At 40.0% G+C, this 21,690-nt stretch overlaps 1 protein-coding gene across 1 annotated transcript; it reads right to left on the bottom strand.

Moving 5' to 3' along the window:
* Positions 1 to 90: 90 nt before the first annotated feature.
* On the bottom strand, positions 91 to 20,983 carry ccdc135 (coiled-coil domain containing 135). The gene is made up of 18 exons (XM_059332555.1): positions 20,959 to 20,983; positions 20,823 to 20,898; positions 19,863 to 20,031; positions 18,904 to 19,029; positions 17,221 to 17,415; positions 16,280 to 16,423; positions 15,982 to 16,200; positions 15,328 to 15,465; positions 14,602 to 14,671; positions 12,239 to 12,367; positions 10,642 to 10,764; positions 9,921 to 10,126; positions 9,311 to 9,526; positions 8,727 to 8,837; positions 6,089 to 6,199; positions 4,988 to 5,179; positions 3,517 to 3,656; positions 91 to 592 (listed from the first exon to the last, which is right to left on the bottom strand). The coding sequence occupies exons 1-18, from the start codon at positions 20,981 to 20,983 to the stop codon at positions 505 to 507; spliced, it is 2,478 nt and encodes an 825-aa protein (XP_059188538.1). The 3' UTR covers positions 91 to 504.
* Between the last annotated feature and the right edge of the window lie 707 nt (positions 20,984 to 21,690).

The raw sequence follows: 21,690 nt of genomic DNA, 5'->3' as shown, positions 1-21,690 counted from the left end.
TTGTACAAAAACATAAAAACTAAATGTCCTAATTCAACCCTATCTTTTAGGTTGTGTTTAATTAAAATGGAATGGGAAACACAGAAAATAGATGGATGGATTAATGTTTATTGTTTTGCAGAAGAAGAAAAAAAGATTTGTGTGTAAAAGACTTCTTGCTTGTGGTTTGTTCCAAAGGTGTTACAAGAACAGACTAAATACTAAAAACTAATATATATTTAGCACGCAGTGTGGTTATAGGAGTTATTCTCTCGGTGTTTAAACTTAACAAAACATATCCAGCTGATTCAGTCTGGTCTTATTTTCACACCGTGGAACATCTGTCAACACAGAGCAGCTGGAGATGACTCATCCAACACAGACGGACTGCAAAATAAAGACACACAACACAGGGAATCGAAGGAAAAAACAGAAGATTTCTCAAACATTCTCGATAAGAAAGTGCGTACATGTTAAATTTTGACACACTCCACATTGTGTTGATAAAGAGGGCAGGTGTGTGGCTCAGCGGAGCAGGTGAGGGGCCAGACGGGGATCTTGTTTCAGCTTCAGATCAAGACTTTGGTACTTCTGAGGAGCTGATTCCTTGTGCCTGGAACAAACACACATAGATCATCACAAATAATCATAACCACACTATTTCTGAAGTGACAGTGAGCCAGGAATGCTTTAGCATCATCATATGACTTTAACAGTGGTGTAGTGGTTAGCAGTCTAGCAGTACCCCCGCGTGGGTTCTCTCTGGGTACTCTGGCTTCCTCCCACAGTCCAAAAAATTGCACTTAGGTTTAATTGGTGACTCTAAATTGCCCGCAGGAGTGAATGAGAGCTATTGTCCGTCTCTATATGTCAGCCCTGTGATGATCTGGAGATCTGTCCAGGGTGTACCCCGCCTCTCGCCTAGCCTGGGTATACCCAGACTGCCTTGCGCGCTCGAATTTGATTTCGAACCTCCAGCAAGTCTGGAAACTAAGCGATTTTGCTAGCCCTGTTTTAGGGATCCAATCACAGAGCGGGGAGGGACGGTGAGACGATGACGCGTACTACTCGGCACTTGGAAGCTTTCCGGATCCAACATGGCTGCTGCAGACGCGAAACTCTCTTTAGCTGTAGATGGTGTTTTAAATAGTTTAGAGCGAAAGTTGAAAGGCGAAAGGTCTCTCGGCAGCTCCGCTGTCCCCCGGCTCGGAGCCAGATCACAGGTAGCGGGACTATTAGCGCCGCACGGGCGGTTTCTGCGGCTCGTTGCGCCGAGCTGCCGAGACCGCCGGTCACCGCGGGTGATCTGGCTCCGAGCCGGGGGACAGCGGAGACCCGCAGCAGCTTGTTTATTGCCCATAAAATCAGTGGATGTGTGTGGCTGAATGACATGAGGGGGAATAAAGCGTGAAAATAAATAATCTTGCAGAAAGCGAGAACTGGAGAAGCAAAGCAGCAGCAACACTCTCTCATAGACACACACACAACAAACATCCATTTCTGTTGCTCTACTACGTCATCTGGTATAACTGATCTGATTGGCTAAGAGCTACCTACAGACGCTTTGATAGACATTCTAAGCGTCCAATAAACGGCTCCGGAGGATCGTAAACCACACCTCCTCTACGGAGAAAAGCATTGAAGGTGTCCAGACCTAATCTCCAATGAGATTTGGTCTGGTGTTAGCCAGGCTACCTCTCGCCCACTGTCAGCTGGGATCGGCTCCAGACCCCAGCCAGTGCGGATAAGCGGTTAAGGATAATGAATATGACTTTAAAAGCTCTGTCTCACTCCCAGCTCATCAGATCCTGACGCTCAGTGTTTGATACCGACGCACCCGGCACCCTGTGGTGCTACAGCATTTCTCCCAACTTAAAATGCCAGGTGCTTTTCTGAGAGTTCCCAGCTGGCGGCGCTTGAGACAATTTGAAGGCACAGTGTTTGCTGTGACACAGATTACCATGGAGCTGGAGTACGTGACTGTGTGGAGTAAGAGATGCTGAGACGCGTAGAAAGAGAGGGAGCTGCATTCTACCAAAAATTCCAGCAGGGGGTGTTAAGTGTGGCTGCAGAGGCATTTGTGTCCATTAATTTCAATACAACATGAGAAAACTTCTCACTTGATTTATTAACTCCGTCATCAGGAGAGAAGCATAACAATGTGTATCCACGGCAACGTGTCAATAAAATTATATTTAATGTTATATACATATAAAAAAAGGATGTTTAGCAGTTTGATGTTATAACTTTGACCCTTTCACTGTATTTTCACTTAATGACAGTTTATTTGAAAGTTTTGTTCATTAAATGTCTTGTTCAGCATTTGGTTGGACTAAAAGACACTCCAAGGAGTCGCTGTCCATTTTTTTGAGGTAAGTAACGTACATTTGTTTTTGTTTTTTTGCTAGCCAAAATTAACATCCCAGTTAATGCTCCAGTTAATGCTAACATGAGTCAGTCAGGTTGAGGTGTAGAGAGGCGTGTAGTCAGTGATCAGATCCCTCTCGCTCCTCCACAGTCCAGATATGGTCTGCTCCCCGTATCGGAAACAAGATGGCGACGAATGTAACGCTGAACTCGATGCTTCCAACGGGCCACAAACCAACTGGTGACGTCACAGTGACTACGTCCATTATTGATACAGTCTATAATAAAGTATTTCTGATTCTGAGTGGTCAAACCAACCCTGGACTGTGACTCAGTTGCTGCTGTTTGTGTCCCACGTGGAACCCAAACTGCGTCCAGTAGTTCAGTGCACGAGTGTTTGTTTTTCAGCTAGATTTGAACCTGAGACGCTTTTGTTGTGAGGCAAAGTGCTAACCACCTGTACTAGGCATGGGAATAATTAATTGATGATGGTCGATAAATTAATCGATAAATGGTCGTTAAGAATTTGGTCGATCACATGGAATTTTTAATCGATCTGTGTATTTTTTAATTTAAATTTGATTTAATTTTCTGAGCTGAAACACGGCAAGCGTTCAGTTCTGAAGAATGAAGAGTATTAATTTGAGCAAAACTAGCTCACCTTGCTAGCATGGATTACTGAGTTTAATTTGATCCAAAAGTTATTTTTACACAAAAAACATTTAAATATGAAGATTACTGTGAAAACTAACCTCATGTCTCTTCGGGGGCTAAAACATAAAACACTGAACTCCTTGATGTTATCTTTACAGTTTAATCTCACTGAGTTAGTTTAACCATCAACAGGATCAAGTCTTTTTTTGTCCTTTCAAAATAAAAGTCAAAACAGGCTTTTGTACAGTACCGTATATATATATATTTTATTTTGCCCATGTATGCATGTTTTTATGCATACTGGAGTATGTATAAAAACAGCAAATAATAGATTAATTGATCATTAATGTTATAGATGCTGAGTTGGCAGCTTTCTTCCAAATGCATGTCTGTGTGTGTGTGTGTGTGTGTGTGTGTGTATGTGTGCGTGCGTAGGTTTGTGTATGTGAGTGTGTATGTGAGTGTGTGTGTGTGTGTGTCTGTGTCTGTGTGTGTATGTCTGTGTGTGTGTAGTACATGCTGAGGCGTTTCCTGGCGACCCCTATCCTCAGCATCTTGTCGGAGCAGTAGTTCTGGTACTCTGTCCTCTGCAGCTCCGTCATGTTGACCTGGTTCTTCTGGTACAACTGCTGTTTCTTCTGCAGCTCCTCAGTCTCCTGAACACACAGTTTGTGAATATGTTAGCATGCCCAGGAATTAAATTTTTTTTAAGTCATAGTTGTTGTATTGTCACTATATCCTTTTGTTCATTCCAACTCCTTTAATTTCCTGAAGTCCTCTGTCCATCCACATTTAATAAACTACAATATTTCCTGCGTTGGGTTGGTTCTCATGCAGAGACTGAGGTTAAATAAACTCCAAAGATAAGTATCCTTTAAAACGTTACTTTGGTACATTTAACCCTCAGATATACATAAAGCAGCAGATTAAATAAACAGACAACATGTGACTTGGAAAACCCATTTTGTCTGCAGGAGCAGAGTGCCGAGTCCCACACGGTTCCTCTCATATGTTTCAGGTGTGGACATTATACATCATATAACAAGGACTTTAAAGAAAAGTTTAATTCATATCATGGACATTCAACTATTAGATTAGGTTACAATATTATTATTATACTTCTTGTAGAATTAGATTCCAGAGGTGGCTGTGTAGGATCCTGTGAGCCAAACATTGTGAATAACTCCAGAGCAGGAAAGATCAAAAAGCCTAAAGGGCTTATCAGCGACCCTACCTCTTAAACCTATAAATAAGTATACTTTATACATTATATTATTCCCATATTAAAATCGACCTTTACTCTTAGTAAGAATTCAATGTTTCTTCCCCAGCTTGGTCTAGTTAAATGATAGAATATAATTTAACGTAAGATCTCATAGTTTTCATTGTCTCTGAGTCCAGCATCTGCAATCTCCACAACAGCACGATCAGCATCGCTAGTCAGACTGAGCCAGAAATCTGTTTGTTTATTAACATTATTCTTTATTCATTTCTCATATATTTTCTGAAATGAGCCGTATGGAGCTGAGAGCTGCATCCTATCACTGATCCCTAAGTTGACCTTATATTCGTCCTTATAATCGGCTTTATCTACCTGCAGCTCTCTGCAGACACTAATAATCTCTCTCTCACTGCGTGTGGCTGTCAGCGCTTTTTGCTGTGAGGCTCACTTGCATAGAAAAGGGCTGATATTGCACCAAATGTTTGCACATCCTTTAAATATAGAGTTTCTACAGTTGTTTTATAGAGTTTTTACTGTTGTTTCTAGAGTTTCTACAGTTGTTTCAAGAGTTTCTACAGTTGTTTCTAGAGTTTCTACTGTTATTTGTAGAGTTTCTACTGACAGTTAGAGGTGCAGTTTCCTCTTTGAATTTGTTTGGTGGCCGCAAAAGCTGCACAATCCTGTGAATTTACCCCAGAGAGTTTTTACATGTTCCTGCAGTTGAAAGAGGACATAATATAAATGTTGAGTAAACATGTCTTGAACCTTTTCGTAGCGTTCCTGGATGAGGTCGGCTTGCTCCGTCAGTCTCTGTTTGAACTCGGCCAGACAGTCACGGTGGAGCTGCTCGGCCTGTTGGGCGCTCAGAGGCTCTGGGCCGTGCCGGATCAGGAGCGGAGCCAGGAGGTCCTTCTCCTTCTCCTGCAGCCACCGCTGCTCCTCCACGGCCCGACGCAACTACAGCGAGCAGAGGAAGCGCAGACAAAAAATAACAACTACACTGCTTTAACCATATTTAAACATCATCTTTTATTCGTGGATTTATATTTGAATTAATGATTTGAATATTGAAAAGTAGTGGAAAGTAACTAGAAACGAAACCTGCCAAATCACTGCAGTGGAGGAAAAAGTTCACTATTTATACTATACTATTTATCCATTTCTACAATAAGAAAATTAAAATACTAGTACGAGTAGGTCTGAGTAAATGTTTGTTGGGTAGAGAAACAATTCATAAGTAGTTTAACTAATGTTTCTAGAGCTTTAACTGTTGTTTCTAGAGTTTCTCTAGAAACTAGCAGAAACTTTACAAATATCAGAAGAAAATCTAAAAAATATATGAAGCCCTACAAACAACAGTAAAAACTCTATAAACAACAGTAGAAACTCCAAAAACATCAGTAGAAACTTTAAAAACATCAGTAAACACTCTATAAACAACAGAAGAAACTCTATAAACAACAGTAGAAACTCTAGAAACAACAGTAGAAACTCTAAAAACATCAGTTAAACTAGACATGTACTGTTTCTCTACCCAACTGTTGTTTCTAGAGTTTCTACTGATGTTTCTAGAGTTTTTAAGCGTTGCTTCTAGAGCTTCTACCAATGTTTCTAGCACTTCGACTGATGTTTCTAGAGTTTCTACTGTTGTTTCTGGAGTTATTACTTTTGTTTCTGGAGTTTTTACTGTTGTTTGTAGGGCTTCATCTATTTTTTAGATTTTCTTCTGATATTTGTAAAGTTTCTGCTGTTTCTTCTGGAGAATGTTGTTTCTTCTGTGATAGAGTTTCTATTGTTATACTTAAAGTACTGCGTCGATGCTTCTTGAAATTCCATTGTTATTTCTAGCGCGTGTGTGTGTCTCACCATCTCCTGTCTCTTGCTGCGAGCTCTTGCAGCTCCGACTGTCGTCCAGGGGGAGAAGATCAGCTGAACGTCTGCCTCCTCCTGCTCTCTGCACCTCACAATCTCACTCACCTGCTCACACATGAGTGGTGGAAGAAGGATTCACTCCCTGAACACTTACTGAAGTAAAAACAGCAACACAATGTCCTTATTTCTGAAAGAAAAGCTTTTTTTTTTTTTTTAATTAAAACAACAGACATACATTGTAGACATAGTTAATGTGGTAAATGACTATTAAAGCTGCAAATGGCTGATTTTCTTATGGAAGATCTATTATATATAGTCCTGTGTTCCAGAAGCACATTGTGTTAATCATGTTTATAGTGTTAAAGACTCATTGATCATTATGTTAGCACAGATGATAACTGAGCAGCAGTGAAATGATGCTTCCTCAGGCCCCGTTTACACGAGGAAGCTTGCGGGTAAAAACGACAAAATATTTCATCGGAAGTGCCTTTCGTTTAGACGTTGACGGCGTTTTTGGGGCTTAAAACGCAAAAATCTGAAACCACTGTCCAAAGTGGAAAAGTTTAATCCGCTCCGCCGTAGCGTGTCCGTCTACACGGCCAAGATGCAAAACTCTGCTCAGATCTGCTCACGTCATGTACGTGTTTACGTCACATACATGCTCCAGTACAGGAAAATAAACAAACATGTGGGATTATTTCCATGCGTCGGACCTTCAAGCTGCTCTGGCAGCTCTAATAAACTTACAGGAGTCTTTCCACCAAATGTACAGGATATGTACAGATAATTTCAACCAGATGCGTTTGTATCTACATGCATGAACAGATATCTATTTATTTACTAATGTTTCATCTTATTATTTTATTAAGCTGTGAAGCCTTGGATGGGAGGGTGGGAGGGATAGAAGGATTGAAAGGTATACATTTGTAAAACGAAAAACTACAAATAAAGTATTTAAAAAAGGGAGAATAAATTTTTTTTTTTTAAATTATTATTCTTTAAAAAAAGAAAGAGCAACACCACAATACTCTTACAAGTATCAGAGAACTTTCCCAGGCTCATCACAGTCATTCAGTTTTAGTCCAAATGCACCAAAAGTTTTAACCTAATTTCAAGAAAATAAGCAAAAGAAAGGTCAAATGAACACTTGTTCCCATCCACAGCTCACAGTCCCTCCACGAGCAGGACAGAAACTGAAACAGTGTGAATGGCAAAAGACTGTTTATTTGAAAATAAAATGTGAGGTCTCTCTCATCTGCAGCCTGTTGGACTCTCAGTGTCTCTGGGTCGGTTTCTTCACTCTGAGCTTCATGTAAACAAATGTCCACAATCTGTGAGGGAAAGAGCTGACGCTTTTTCTCATTTTTTCCCCCGTAAATTTGTGATTTATTTTTTTCAGTAATTTGTGGGTTTTTTGTGTAAATTTGTGATTTATTTCTCGTAAATTTGTCATTTTTTTTCTCGTAAATTTGTCTTTATTTTCTGGTAAATTTGTCATTTTTTTCTTGCAAATTTGTGAATTTATATCTCATGAATTTGTATATTTTGTTCTCGTTAATTTGTCATTTTTTTTCTGGTAAATTTGTGAGTTTTTTTTTAGTGTAGTGACCTTTGATGTCACAACCCCCGGTTGTGACTTGTCTGTGGCATGCATTACTGCTGGGGGGCGTGGTCTCGGCAGCTCCAGCCTACACACCTGCAACGCATCTCATCAGTCCTGCACTCCGGTTTCTCATTCCACAATCAACACTCCTATAAAAGACCAGACCAGCCTTCCAGTCCCCGCCGGATCGTCGAATCAGTTTGTATGAGACTCACCAGCAACTTAGTAGGAACTCTGTTTTTGTGCCTGTTCCTAACCTTGTTTTCTCTGCCTCGCCTCAGACCATCGTGCCTCAACCTGTTCCCAGCCCAGCTCACCAGCCAGCCGAGAGCTCTGGATCCGAACCCGCTCCTGAATTCCCAGCGCCCCCTCTTCGACCTGTTTTTCCTTTGTGAAAAATCCAAATAAATCATCCATATCTCTCTGATCTCTGGTCTGCGTCTGAGTTCTGGTCACCGGTCCTGACATTTGACCTTTCCTGTTGAATGCACTGATGGTGTGTTTTAAATCTTTGTTGACACTTTGTTGTGTTTTTATTTCATATATAAACATAAAATTAGATGTATATATATATAGTTAAATAGTGAGTTTATGTAGACCACACATGGCACAATTTTCACTTAAATGTGCAATGGTCCGTCTGTACTGCATATACTGTTGCAATTTTTTTATATCCTCTCGTTTAAATTATAACTTTTTTATATTTTTTGTTGTTTATGTTTTTTTACTATTGTTATTTTTATTGATGATATACACTTTTGCTGCAGTTTTTTTTATATATATATTTTTTGATTACAGTAATTTAACATGTAAGTGATCACATTATATACTTGATATAAACACATTAGTTATAATTACTGTATTTTGGAAGACAAAGATAATTGGTATTATTGGTTCCCACACCTTTTTTGGAAGCGTAAATCAAATCAACAATCAATCTATTTTGTGTATTATCATTATTTTCAGTATGACCAGTTTGCTTTCTTTTTACATGTTTGAAATAAACTAGAATGAGTAAATCACAGTTACCTCTTTCTTAGACTCCTTGACTTGGAGAAGCATCTTCTCCTCGTCCTTTATCAGAGCGTCCAGCATCGAGCACAGAGCCAGCGTCTGGAGAGGCTTATCGGCCGGCTCCACCTGAACACACACACACACACACACACACACACACACACACACACAGTTAGTACATGACACAAATTTGTGAGGTTTTTTTGTAAATTTTTTTTTTTTTTTCTCATAAACAAGTCATTTTTTTCTCGTAAATGTGTGGTTTTTTCATAAATTTGTGAGTTTTTTTCTTGTAAATTTGTAAGTTTTTTCTTGTACATTTGGGTTTTTTTTCCATAAATTTGTGAGTTTCTTTCTTGTAAATTTGTGATTTTTTTCTTGTAAATTAGTGATTTTTTTCTCATAAATTAGTAATTTTTTTTCTTCTAAATGTGTGATTTTTTTTCTCATGAATTTGTGAGTTTTTTCTCGTAAATTTGTGAATGTTTTCTTATAAATTTTCAAACCCCCACACACAGACACAGATGTTGTTAGTACATGACAAGACTTAAAAAAAAAAAAACCTTATTTTGAAGGGCTGTGTTTGCTGCTGTCTGTACCTGGAAGCTGGAGACCATGTCAGGTGTGAACTCCTCCTTCTTCTTGTTTTCCGTCGACTCTCGCGGTTTGATGAAGCTCATCTTTGACGGGACGACTCGGTAATCCTCTAAGTGGAAGGTCAACTCGATCCGCCTCTGATCCACCAGGAACACTCGCTCAGCCACGTCTTTGCTCGCTGGTTTGGATCTGTTCCTGTGGAAACACTCCACCACTTTCTGTAGCACGCACACACACACACACACACACACACACACACACACACACAAACAGACACAAGCATTTTCTCTAGTTTATAAACAGGACATATATATATTTATGTACAGATATGTTGATAGATGTTTTTCTGTTGTATTTGGAACATTGTTTTAAAAAGGGCTGAGCAGCAGAAGGTGCTGAACTCCAGTGACTCGACCATTCAAAATTACTGATTTTTAAAACTATGTGTGTGGAGGAATTTTGGAATTCAATGTTTCTTCCCATCTTGGTCCAGTTAAATGATAAAATATAATTTAACATAAGATCTCATAGTTTTCATTTTCTCTGAGTCTAGAGTCTGCAATTTCCACAACAGCATGAGTGTGACTGTTTGTCTTGTTTACAGATGTTTACCAGCAGCGGTCGGTCTTCCGGAGTGTCTGCAAACGAGACGCGTTGATCGAACTGGACGTGCCGGTAGTACAGGAAGTCACTCCGGCCCTCGAAAAACTCCGTCAGTTCACTCGGTGCATCCACCCGCCGCACCAGGTCATCCACACGAGCGCTGCTGAACTCCATCTCATGCTGCAAGTCGCTGCTCAGGGACGTGAACCTGTGGACTGAGTCACCAAGACAACACCGACTTCACTAAATATTTGTTTGTTAATATCATTTCCCCTTCAAAAAGTTGCTCTGGTGTCCTTAGAGGACAAAAATGTCTGTAACATTTTTTTGATATCAATATTATTTTCCACTTTCACTGAGTAAAATCTTTTACCAAGAGTACTGTACTGGGTCACATTCCTACACTGCTGATTATAGAGGCTCACTTTCAAACCTTTGCAAAAATGTATGCAACATGCATGAATACAGCCTAAAATGATTGAAAAATGTAAAAGCCAATAATGCCCCCAGTGAGGCACAAAGGTTCCTTTTGATACTAATAAATATTTGTTTTCAAATATCCCCATCTGTGAGATTTTATGTAATGTAGCAGCTGACAGGAGGAGGATGACGGTGAAGGAAATAATCGAAGGGAATTTGATCCCACACCTCTGTCCTCCTGCACAGGCAGTGAAAACATGTTAATGGAGATGTGAGGTTTTAACAGGACAGCAGCAGAAAGCAGATTTACGTAAAAGGTTGAAGGGTCGTCCACGTCTGAAGCGCTCTGTGGTGAGCGTGTTGTCCATCTCCCTCTCCTCCAGGTGGTCCTTTCTGTACTGATACCACTCCTTCACCATGGTGACCTCGGTGCCTTCAACACACACACAAACACACTTCTATGAGCATTGACGCAAAACTCTCGATATAACTATAGAAACTCTATAACAGTAGAAACAACAGTTTCCAGAATCAACAGCAGAAACTCTACAAATATTAGAAGAAACTCTAAAAAACTGGAAGAAACTCCAGAAACAAAAGTAAAACCCCTGACGCAACGGTAGAAACTCTAAAAACATCAGTAGAAACTCCAGAAACACCAGCAGAAACTCTAGAAACAACAGTAGAAACTCCAGAAGCATCAGGAAAAACAACAGTAGAAACTCCAGAAAGAACAGTAGAAACATCAGTAGAAACAACAGTAGAAACCCCCGAAGCAACGGTAGAAACTCCAGAAAGAACAGTAGAAACATCAGTAGAAACAACAGTAGAAACCCCCGAAGCAATGGTAGAAACTCTAGAAACATCAGTAGAAACTCCAGAACCAACAGTAGGAACATCAGTAGAAACTCCGGAAACAGCAGTTGAAACATCAGTAGAAACAACAGTAGAAACTCTAGAAACAACAGTACCAAATCCAGAAACAACTGTAGAAACTTTAGAAACATCAGTAGAAACTACAGAAAGAACAATAGAAACATCAGTAGAAACTCCAGGAACAACAGTAGAAACATCAGTAGAAACTCCAGAAACAGCAGTTGAAACATCAGTAGAAACATCAGTAGAAACTCTAGAAACAACAGTAGAAACTCTAGAAACATCAATAGAAACTCCAGAAACATCAGTAGAAACTCTAGACACAACAGTAGAAACTCCAGAAACAACAGTGGAAATATCAGTAGAAACTCTAGAAACGACAGTAGAAACTCTAGAAACAACAGTACCAAATCTAGAAACAACGGTAGAAACTCTAGAAACAACAGTACCAAATATAAAAAACAACTGTAGAAACTCCAGACATAAAGGCAGAAATTCCAGAAACAACAGTAGAAACTCTAGAAACAACAGTAGAAACTCTAGAAACAACAGTAACTGTCCTTATCCTAAAAGCTTAATGTGTCCTTGTATTTCTTCTCCACGCCACAGTTTTAAACTGAAACTGAGAGAAGCAGTGTTTCGTCATAATATTATGTTGCAATAGCCTTCTATGAAATTAGGAAATCATGTTAAGTTAAACTCAAGCATGTTAATACATCTGCATTGAACATCATGGTACATTTTATGCTTACCTCGTATACTCTTCTATAATCATGTAACTCTTTTATAAGCATGTCTTGTACTACTTAATATATATTATAACCATGTTAATATACATTATAATCACGTAAGGATGAATGACTTCATGTTATTCTCTGTATAAATGCTGTAATGATGTAATTGTGTAATAATTGTTTGATTTAATGTGGAACCCAGGAAGAATAGTCCTCATCTCTATGAAGACTAATGGGGATCCAATAATAGATAGAATAAACAATAAACTCCACAAAAGTTTGTCTTCAACCACTCACAGTCCGCGTCCTTGTATGTAGTCTGCCGTGTGACCAGTCCGTCTTTCCTCAGATACGCTGCAAACGTCTCCAGTTTTGATTTTCTGTAGCGGGTCACCCTCTGTCCTCCGGGCCAGCAGGTCTCCAGGTCTGAACAAGGGAGGAGATGTGGAGAGATGGAGAGGTAGGTAGGTAGGTCGATGGACAGACAGACAGACAGACAGACAGACAGACAGACAGACAGACGGACGGACGGACGGACGGACAGACAGACAGGAAGAGGCAGCGTTTGGTTATCTGACGGCATGAGTGTCAGACTCATGCTGGATATTGGCGCTGATCTATGTATGCATCTCTCTACACTTCATGTGTTATTAGACTTTTTATGCCATCACTCAGTGCTTTTAGTTAAATATTTTTGACCCTTTTCAGGGGGCCACGGTGTTGTTATTGTCACTTCCTATACAGACATATCAGATGGAGCACGACACGTCTCCTGAACACGCAGCAGTCAAAGCAATTCACCATAAACAGATGCACAAATGAAGTGATCATCTCCCTGAACCTTCTGGAGGAGTTTTTGAAATGTCTCTTAAGCGAGCCTAGAATAACCGGGCTTCATGTGATGGCAGCACCACGGCCAGGACGTTCAGACCAATGTTGGTCTCTTATCTCCGCTGTCAGACTGAGAGGTGACCAGCTCATCCATATAACATATCAAGACAGATATCCTCCAGTTATTGCAAGACAAACAAAAACGACAAAACAATAACAAACAGGACAAACAATGCTACTATTCATAACAATAACTACACGGTCGCCCATAAAGTTGTAATAAAATATTTTTTTTACCTTTTTCCGTGAAATGATTGTGACAATGTGATTTCTTCTTGACACATAAAGTGTATATCTTCTCAAAACTTTATTGATCAATCTCTTCCAATCATTTGGATAATAATAATAATAATAGTCCAGGGGTTTCTGCCTCGTTGTGATGTGTTTTTAGGTTTTGTGTCCACAGTTAAAGGTCCCGATGGACCATGATGTTGCTGTAAAGGCTGTAAAGGGGGGTTGGGAGCCGTCCGTGATGATCTGGCTCCCTCTGCACTTTCACTTTGTGTTCTGTGTTGTAATATATTAGTGGAGTCAGAAAAGTCAATTGTTGACTTGCTCCTATACACATTGTTACCTTATACACATTGTGACCTTTAACCACCTCAGGATGAGGATTCTGCTGACACTGAAGTTTGAGTTAGTTTGAATGAATTCGCTTTGACTTTGCAAGCATAATGGTGGGGAAAGTGACAGCACTCTTCCCCACCTAAAGCAATCCGCACACTGTTGATGAATGGGAGTTGGTACTTTTTAAGCAATGATCATATCACGACGTTGGGTCGAGTGGTTGACAGCTGTCAGTGTTTGATGGACACTGGGACTATGGGTGTGCCATATCATATTGTTCACGATTATACCGGTATTTTTTTTTATGAGTAAAATGCAGATCATTATATTAGCAACATTCCTACTTCTTGACGTAGAGACGTAAGGGTTTCCCATTAACTACCTAGACTGTGGCGGCCCACCAGAGTCTCTTATGCTGCACTAACGTCACATTTCAAGCTACTGAAAGTATATTTACACTATTCATAATAAAAAACTTATTTTGCGATGTGTCTCTGCTCAGCAGAGTGTCAAAATAAGATGCCTTAAATAAAACATACAAGAACCTTAATTCACCTTTACAATATTTCATTTAAATATGCAATGATTAAGATCAGTGTTTATGATGGAATAGTGGAATAGTGTGAGAGGCACCAAATTTGGGCTTTTAATGGAAAGAAATCCTGTGAAAGATGTTATGTGAGGTGATCTGTCTCATTTAGCTCTCAAAGTGCACACGATTGATGCATTTTACTTAAAAATATACCAAATTTGGCAGGCCCCCAGACCCCCTAGATGGTTATTTTTTATTTGCTAATACTCAAGAGACAAGAGTACATTTTTTGTATTTGGCAAGAGTAGAGACTTGCAATTTACACTACATTTTAGATTTATGATTGATTTTTTTTTTTGTTGAACATTTTTTATTTATTTATACAGACTAAAACACCATATTTTCCTATATATTTTTCAGTATTTTGTAATATCATCAAGAATATCGTTATCGTAAAAATACCCTGAACTATTGTGATATTTTTTTAGGGCCACATCGCCCACCCCTAACTGGGACTTCAGGTTGTTTTACGATTCTGTCTTGACGCTTTTACATTTTATCAGTTTTTATATCTTTACAGATGTCATGACAGATAAACATTAACTGGACCTTGAGGTGTCAGGACAATGTAGCATCACATGCTAACAGTGCTCAGGAGGAGTTACTGTACCTTTCTTTGAGATCGTAATGTAGCTGACCCAGGATCGTGGCATCTGAAAAACTTTTGGCTGCTCTTCATCCTTTAAAAACAAACCACAGTCCAGGACCTCAGCTGGAAAATCAGGATCACTTTAGGTATTTACAGATTCTAAAGGACAATGAAAGAGGAAATTCTTGTAATCTTTGAAAAGGCCTAGAAAGATGCCTCTTATCAAGAAGTAATTTCTATATCTTGCCCTCCAAAATGTAAAAAGAGACCATACTCTAAATATGAAAGCCAGATGAACAGCAGGGGGATTCAAATAATTCAGCTGGACGAATGTGACTCGACTCTTTCACTTTAATCTGTGACCTGTGGAGATACAGCAGCAAAGGCAGTCAACAGATAATGGATCAATCACCGACATCCCTCATGGCACGGAAGAAACATGTGACCCTGTGCAACAGTGTGGCTCAGCGGCTGGGATACACACACGCCACCTGTTAGTCCAGACAGTCACTGTTGGTTTGGCACTTTTAATGGGATTAACAATAATACATATATAATATACATATTTATGTCATTTATCTGTTTGCCTGCCTGCTGCTTTAGTCGTACCTGCTCTACGTCTGCGTCCTGCTGCTGAGTCTAAATATCCACTCCTTACAAATATAAACATAAAGATTGAGATTTAGTTTTGCACACACACACACTAAAACAGCGAACACACACACACACACACACACACAAACACACCTCCTCCTCATTGATTTTTTTGCTGATCATCTGTCTCTCCTTTTTGTCTAAGACATCAAGAATCAGCTGCTTCTTGCTGGTTGCACCGTACAGGACTGGCTCCCACATCTGTAAATCTTCCAGATCATACACCATACCCTACACACACACACACACACACACACACACACACAAAAACAGGAATGCACAATGTTATTGGCCGATCAAGAGCATAATATATAATGCAGAAACACTGCTTGTGGTGATTTAAACATTTGCGTTAACTATTTAATTATTTTTATTTACTATTTATTTAAATGTTCAGCAGTTGACTGACGCTGATTGAAGAGGATGAAAGTTTGAGTTATTTAACACATTTGGCGCATTATTTGGCCATAAATGAACTGTTTTATCACTGTTGTAGAGGAAAACCTTTAATGAATGCATTTTTAATTTGCTATGCATTTAGCTAAAATGTGTGTGTTTGTATTGTCTGAGACCGACATCATTTGTGCTTACGAAGGGTCGAAGGCAGTTCTACATTTCTTCGCAGAGTGCAAACAAAATCAGGGAGAAAAATACTGATTAATCCAGATTTGTGTGTAAAACATTTGTACATAGACTTGTGCGTACAGGCTGTTTGTGAATGAGATGTGTGGAGATCTGTGAACTCACAGCGCAGCCGTTCCTGCAGTCCTGCATGTTGACGTAGTAGTTGAGATTGTTCCACACGCTCTCGATGCCCAGAAAGTTGTCATGGTCGGTGGCGTAACCTTTCCCACTCAGGGGGTCGATGAAGAAGTTCTGCCGGACGCTCCGACTCCCTGACAGCACCAGCACCCAGCAGTGCACCCGCAGTCCTCGCAGGGGGTCGGCAGGTCGCCGCTCACTCTCCTGTTCATAAAGACGGTGTTGGTGTTGACAGGGGAGGGGGAGAGCTTTGAACTGTTTTTCAGTAAAAACATGGCGTTACCTCGTGTAGTTTTTGTTTCTGCAGCAACGCAGCCTCTGCATCCTGTTTCTTCTTCTCTTGCTGCGTCAGAAAGTGACTCTTCAGCTCCCTTGGAGGTTTCACTGTGTATTTATTCTCCTGTAGCTCCTGCGCTGAGATCACACTCTGCGCATACAAACACAAAGCACAAGCAAGCACACACGTTCATATCTCTGCATGTTTCCTCGCCCTTTCCTGTGGAAGTGAAAGTCCACAGTAACATGTTCTTATTCTAATATTGAGACTGAGAACACACTTGTTCTCGGAGAGTTAGCCGTCCCTCAGTTTGATTATAACTAACCTGATGTGTGTGTTTCAAACCACACATTGACCTTTGATATCAAGTTATATTCCTTTATGTCTTTATATTTAGATGATTACGATTACTTTTTTCTTGTTGTGTCAGATTTCTGTCTTAGTTTATTTTTAAACGTCTTCATCTACTGTGCACTTTATTTATTGTCTACTTTAGTGTTAGGATAGGTTTGTCCCCATTATAAGTTTGTTCTGTGCACTTTACTTTTCTTACTGTTAACTTTAAGTGTTAGAAATGTCTTGTCTTGTGTTCATTGTGGCATAGTTAGAAACATAATTTTGATTCTTTTGTATGTCTGCTACATGTGAAGAAAATGACAATAAAGCTGACTTTAACTTTGACTTTTACGTTCTATCAGTTTTTGCGCTATGGTCCGTGACATCTCCATCTTTACAGATGTAATGACAGATAAACATTAACTGGACCTGGAGGTCAGAGAACACACACCGACCTTTGATATCAAGTTACATTCCCTTATGTCTGTGATATTTAGATGTTACTAATTACATTTTTTCTAACTGTGTCAGAATACACTTTAAAGTAACCCTCCCAGCCCTGTGTACAGTAATGATGCAGTAATGTACATTGCACAGGGAGCAGCACTTACATTGAGCTCAGTGTCCAGCAGGGGGCGCTCCTTCAGGCTCTGCTCCAACACACACAGCTCTTTGACAGCATAGCCGCTGACACAGTACGCGTCGTAGTGCGAGCCCAGCAGCAGGCTGCACAGCAGGGTGGCAAAGTCAAAACATGTGGCTTTCTGACTCTGCAGCACCGAGCTGGAAGAGAACAGGTACCTGGGCTGGGACCGCAACACACACACACACACACACACACACACACACACACACACACAACAAAGTGTCAACAAAGATTTAAAACGCACCATCAACGCATTCAACAGGAAAGGTCAAAGGTCACCACACTAAAAAAACCTCACAAATTTACCAGAAAAAAAAATCACAAATTAACGAGAACAAAATATACTATAAGATATAGATAAAAATTCACAAATTTGCAAGAAAAAAAAACAAATTTACCAGAAAATAATGACAAATTCACCAGAAAAAAATGACAAATTTACCAGAAATAAATCACGAATGTACACAAAAAACCCACAAATTATCGAAAAAAATAAATCACAAATTCACACACACACACACACACACACACACACACACACCTTTCCTTTCAGTGTATGTGTGTGTATTTATGGATGTGTGTGTGCATGTCAAGTCTCCGTTGCACAACGTTCCTTTCTTGTCTTTCATCCACCTTTCTGCTGAGCATGACCATGTTGCTGAGGTGAATCATTTCATAGGAGCAGTACACTCATTGTACATCTCCACTGACGGCTCCACTGTGCTCCCTTCTCCTCACATCCGTAACCTTGCTGCCACCTTCGACCAAATTTACTCCTTCGACAAAAGCATCAAAAACATCACTAAAACAGCCTTTTTCCACCTCATGAACATTGCCTGCCTCCGTTCATCCCTCACCCTTCCAGCTGCTGAGAACCTTCACCCACGCCTTCATCACATTCAGACTCGACTACTGCTACAGCCTACCCCCCCCAAAAAACCCCTAAAAACTCACCTCTTCAAATCCGCCTACAACCACTGATTTTTAAACATTTTTATTCTCTTCATTTTTTAAATTCTCTTCATTTGTTTATTTATTCCGTGTAAAGCGCCTTTGAGTGTTTAGAAAAGCACTGCTTATTTACAGCTTATTTATGTTCCTTTACCGATATGAGTCTGTGAGAAAAGTCTTTCTGGGCCAAATACCAACAACACCACGTGAAGCACCTGGAAACTGTAGTTACACCGTTTCACCACTTTGTCAAATCAGCATCAACACACAATTTTGACTGTTTTTTAAATAATCTGTCTCTCACAGTTCCCCAACTTTAGAGAAATCCTAAACAGCTGTAGCACCATTAGAAGGAAACAACTTGTGATCCGTCATTTGACAATTAAAGACAGTTGTATGATTGTGGAGTTAGTGGTGTCGGGGTACAAACACACTGTGCGTGGGCACTATAGCACTATATCCATTTTATTTTATTACTTTTAACAGTTATTGTAGTTATTGTAACTTCTACATGGTCTGAATGTGGCATGATGAAAGAAACCCTCTCTGCAGCCTTTTGCCACAATGCCATCATCCACTGAGCAGAAGTCCAAACAAAAAGTCTGTTTAGATCATCAGGAAGTTAAATGACATTCCAACAGCTATTGAACTAAAGTGGATCAAATGATTATCACCAAACTAGTGTAAGCTTCCTCACCAGGTCCACGGGCGGCTCCAAAGGGTCCAGAGACAGGAAATTAGCCACAAAGGAGGCACAGCCCTCCCAGGTGAAGAGCTCAGGGTAGACTGTCGGTGTGGGCCGAAGAGTCGTCGACACAAACTTCTGAATATTACAAAAACATACACAGTAACATAAGCCCCTTTCATAGTGCAGTTCCGCAAAAGTCCCACTATATTGCCGGAAAGATCTATGGTGGCTTTTTTCGCCTTCGGTCATTCATAGTGATCCAGCGAAGGCAAAGTGATATTCTGCCCTTTCATAGTGCGGTCTGGTGTCGCTGAACGAGGTGGAGGAGACGCACAGTGCTAATAGGCTAACAGTTAGCTCTGTAGCAGTACAGTGTGTTTGTGCTGCAGCAGCATGTGTTTACTAGGCGACCTCCGTTTGTTTACAACAAGCACTGGACACTCCGGTTTGTTTACGATCAGTGGCGGACACCACGTGTACAGTTAGCCATGCTGGTTTATTTACAATAAGTGGTGGACGCTGTGCACAGTTAGCGACGGCGGCCGCAGTTGTTGTGCAGCTGAACAGTGATTGGATGACTGTCGGACCAAGTGGGAGGTGTGTGTTAGACGTCAAATATCCCGCTTTGCCACGATGGCCCATTCATAGTGGCCCTGCTTCCAACAGTCTCACCACTGTTTCTCCTCTGTGATCTCTGGAGGCGGAAAATTGGTGGGATCTTTTGATCCCGGCATCACGCTTCGGGCGCGTTCATAGTGGAGGTGAGATGTTACAGAGCTGTAAATGTCCCGGCATGAAACGGCACTATGCAAGGGGCTTTGGACAGACATCTGTATAGCATGTGAACTGTTTGAGGATCTGAGGATGGCATGGTGTTTCTCTTCCCAAAGAAGGAAAAAGAGAAGAAAAAAAAGGTGAAAACGGAAATGGAAACAGTCCAGTGAGTCGAGTCGAATCGTTGCTGTTACCTGAACACCACATTCGTTGAAAGGGCAGAGCAGAAGCGGTTTGCGGTCAGGATACAAGTGTGAATACTGACGCTGGAAGTTGTCGGCTACGGCCAACAGTCGAATCTCTGCTGGGGAGTTAACCCTGTAGGACTCAGGACTCAGGTCGTCTGCATTGTCCAACTTCAGGCTGGTGAAGGACAGAAAGACAGTGGACGATTACAGCCACAAAGTCTGGTAGCACCATCACTGACTTTATGTATGAGATCAGATATCTGGACCCTGAGGAGCCCAGAGGGTGGACACTGTGGAACATTTAGTTCATTCTGCCTGGCAGAACATTGAAAACTGACTTGCTGTGAATCGGATGAATGCTGCTGAAACAATTCATCACTTAAAAAGCAAACATCTGTTGATTGTTTATTATTATTATTATTATTAATAATAATAATAATAATAATAATAATAATAATAATAATAGTAAACTTGATTTGTAGAGCACTTTTCATACATGAAATGCTGCACAAAGTGCTTCACATTGAACAGACATAAAACTGAAGAGATTAAAAACATAATAAAAGCATTCTATTTATAAAAGTCATCTTTAACACTTAGTTTTTAAGTCTTCTTTCAAGCAGAAATTAAAAGAACTCTCTGGTTCCATCTTCTCAAATGTGAGGATTTGCTGCTTTTCTTTCTTATGGAATTCATCGTCAATCATTATCACTGAATAAATAAACTAAACAATTCATGGCAAACATTTTATTAAGTTATAATTACTTTAGACCTAACTGACAGTACTATTAATGTTGCAACTCAAACAGTACATTATGAATATGAATTGTTGTCAATTAATTTAAGCCAATCAATTAAATGACTAATTGTTTCAGCCATAAATGTATTAATAGATCATCTGAATGAACGATGTGCAGACAAGCCCTGTCCTGTGTCAGTGTGTGTTTATGAGTCATGGACACTCACACATGCTGCCGAGGAGCTGAAACATGGAGAGGTCCCTCCAGCTTCATCGCCTCTCTGTCCTCCTCCTCCTCCTCCTCCTCCTCCTCCTCCTCCTCCTCCTCCTCCTTCCGTGTCTCTCCTCCTCCTTGCTCCTCACTCTCTGACTCCAGAACAGTCTCCATCTTCTATAAGAATATTAAACAGATGTGATCATGTTTGCAGATGTGGACACAGTGAACCCGATGAGCAGCTCATGATGATTGATTACTGTCCTGTCACCTGTTTGTGAAGCTATTCCAGGTATAGTCTCTCTCATTTAAAGAAATGCCACGGTGAGGATAAAGACATGAAAGATTCAAACAACAAACTATTCAGCAGTGATGTAAATATCACTGGTCCAAAGAGAGTTATATAGTAAAACCCAATAACACAGTGTCATCTAGTAAATGTAGGGTTAATACTAAGTGCTTACTGGCTAACTTTACTGTCGCCATGGAAGTGCAAACCAAGACAAGAGATTAGTAATACAGTTTTTTCCAGTGAGTCCGGTGATTGTTAGGTTAACGTGACAGATAATATGGGGTCAGAGAGCCAATACTGTAATTGTAGTCTTCAGAATAATATGAACAATACAGATAAATACACTGTTAAGGGTTTAAATATAATACTAAGCTGCTAATTATTAAGTATGAATAGTGTCTATCACTGCTGCTGGGGAGAACATTTAGCTTTAAATCCTATGAACCCCAATGAGTCGTTTTCAGGGCGTTTTTTGATAATTTTACATCTTAATCATCATGGGTTTGTAATTCACTGCAATATATAAAAGTTGAATTTCTTTGAAAAATGATTTATTTAAAAAATTGAATAACATCGAAAAATAAAAATC

The sequence above is a fragment of the Centropristis striata genome, chromosome 5 (assembly GCF_030273125.1).
Source record: "Centropristis striata isolate RG_2023a ecotype Rhode Island chromosome 5, C.striata_1.0, whole genome shotgun sequence".
Lineage (NCBI taxonomy): Eukaryota > Metazoa > Chordata > Actinopteri > Perciformes > Serranidae > Centropristis > Centropristis striata.
This window is presented reverse-complemented; position numbering and strand designations above follow the sequence as displayed.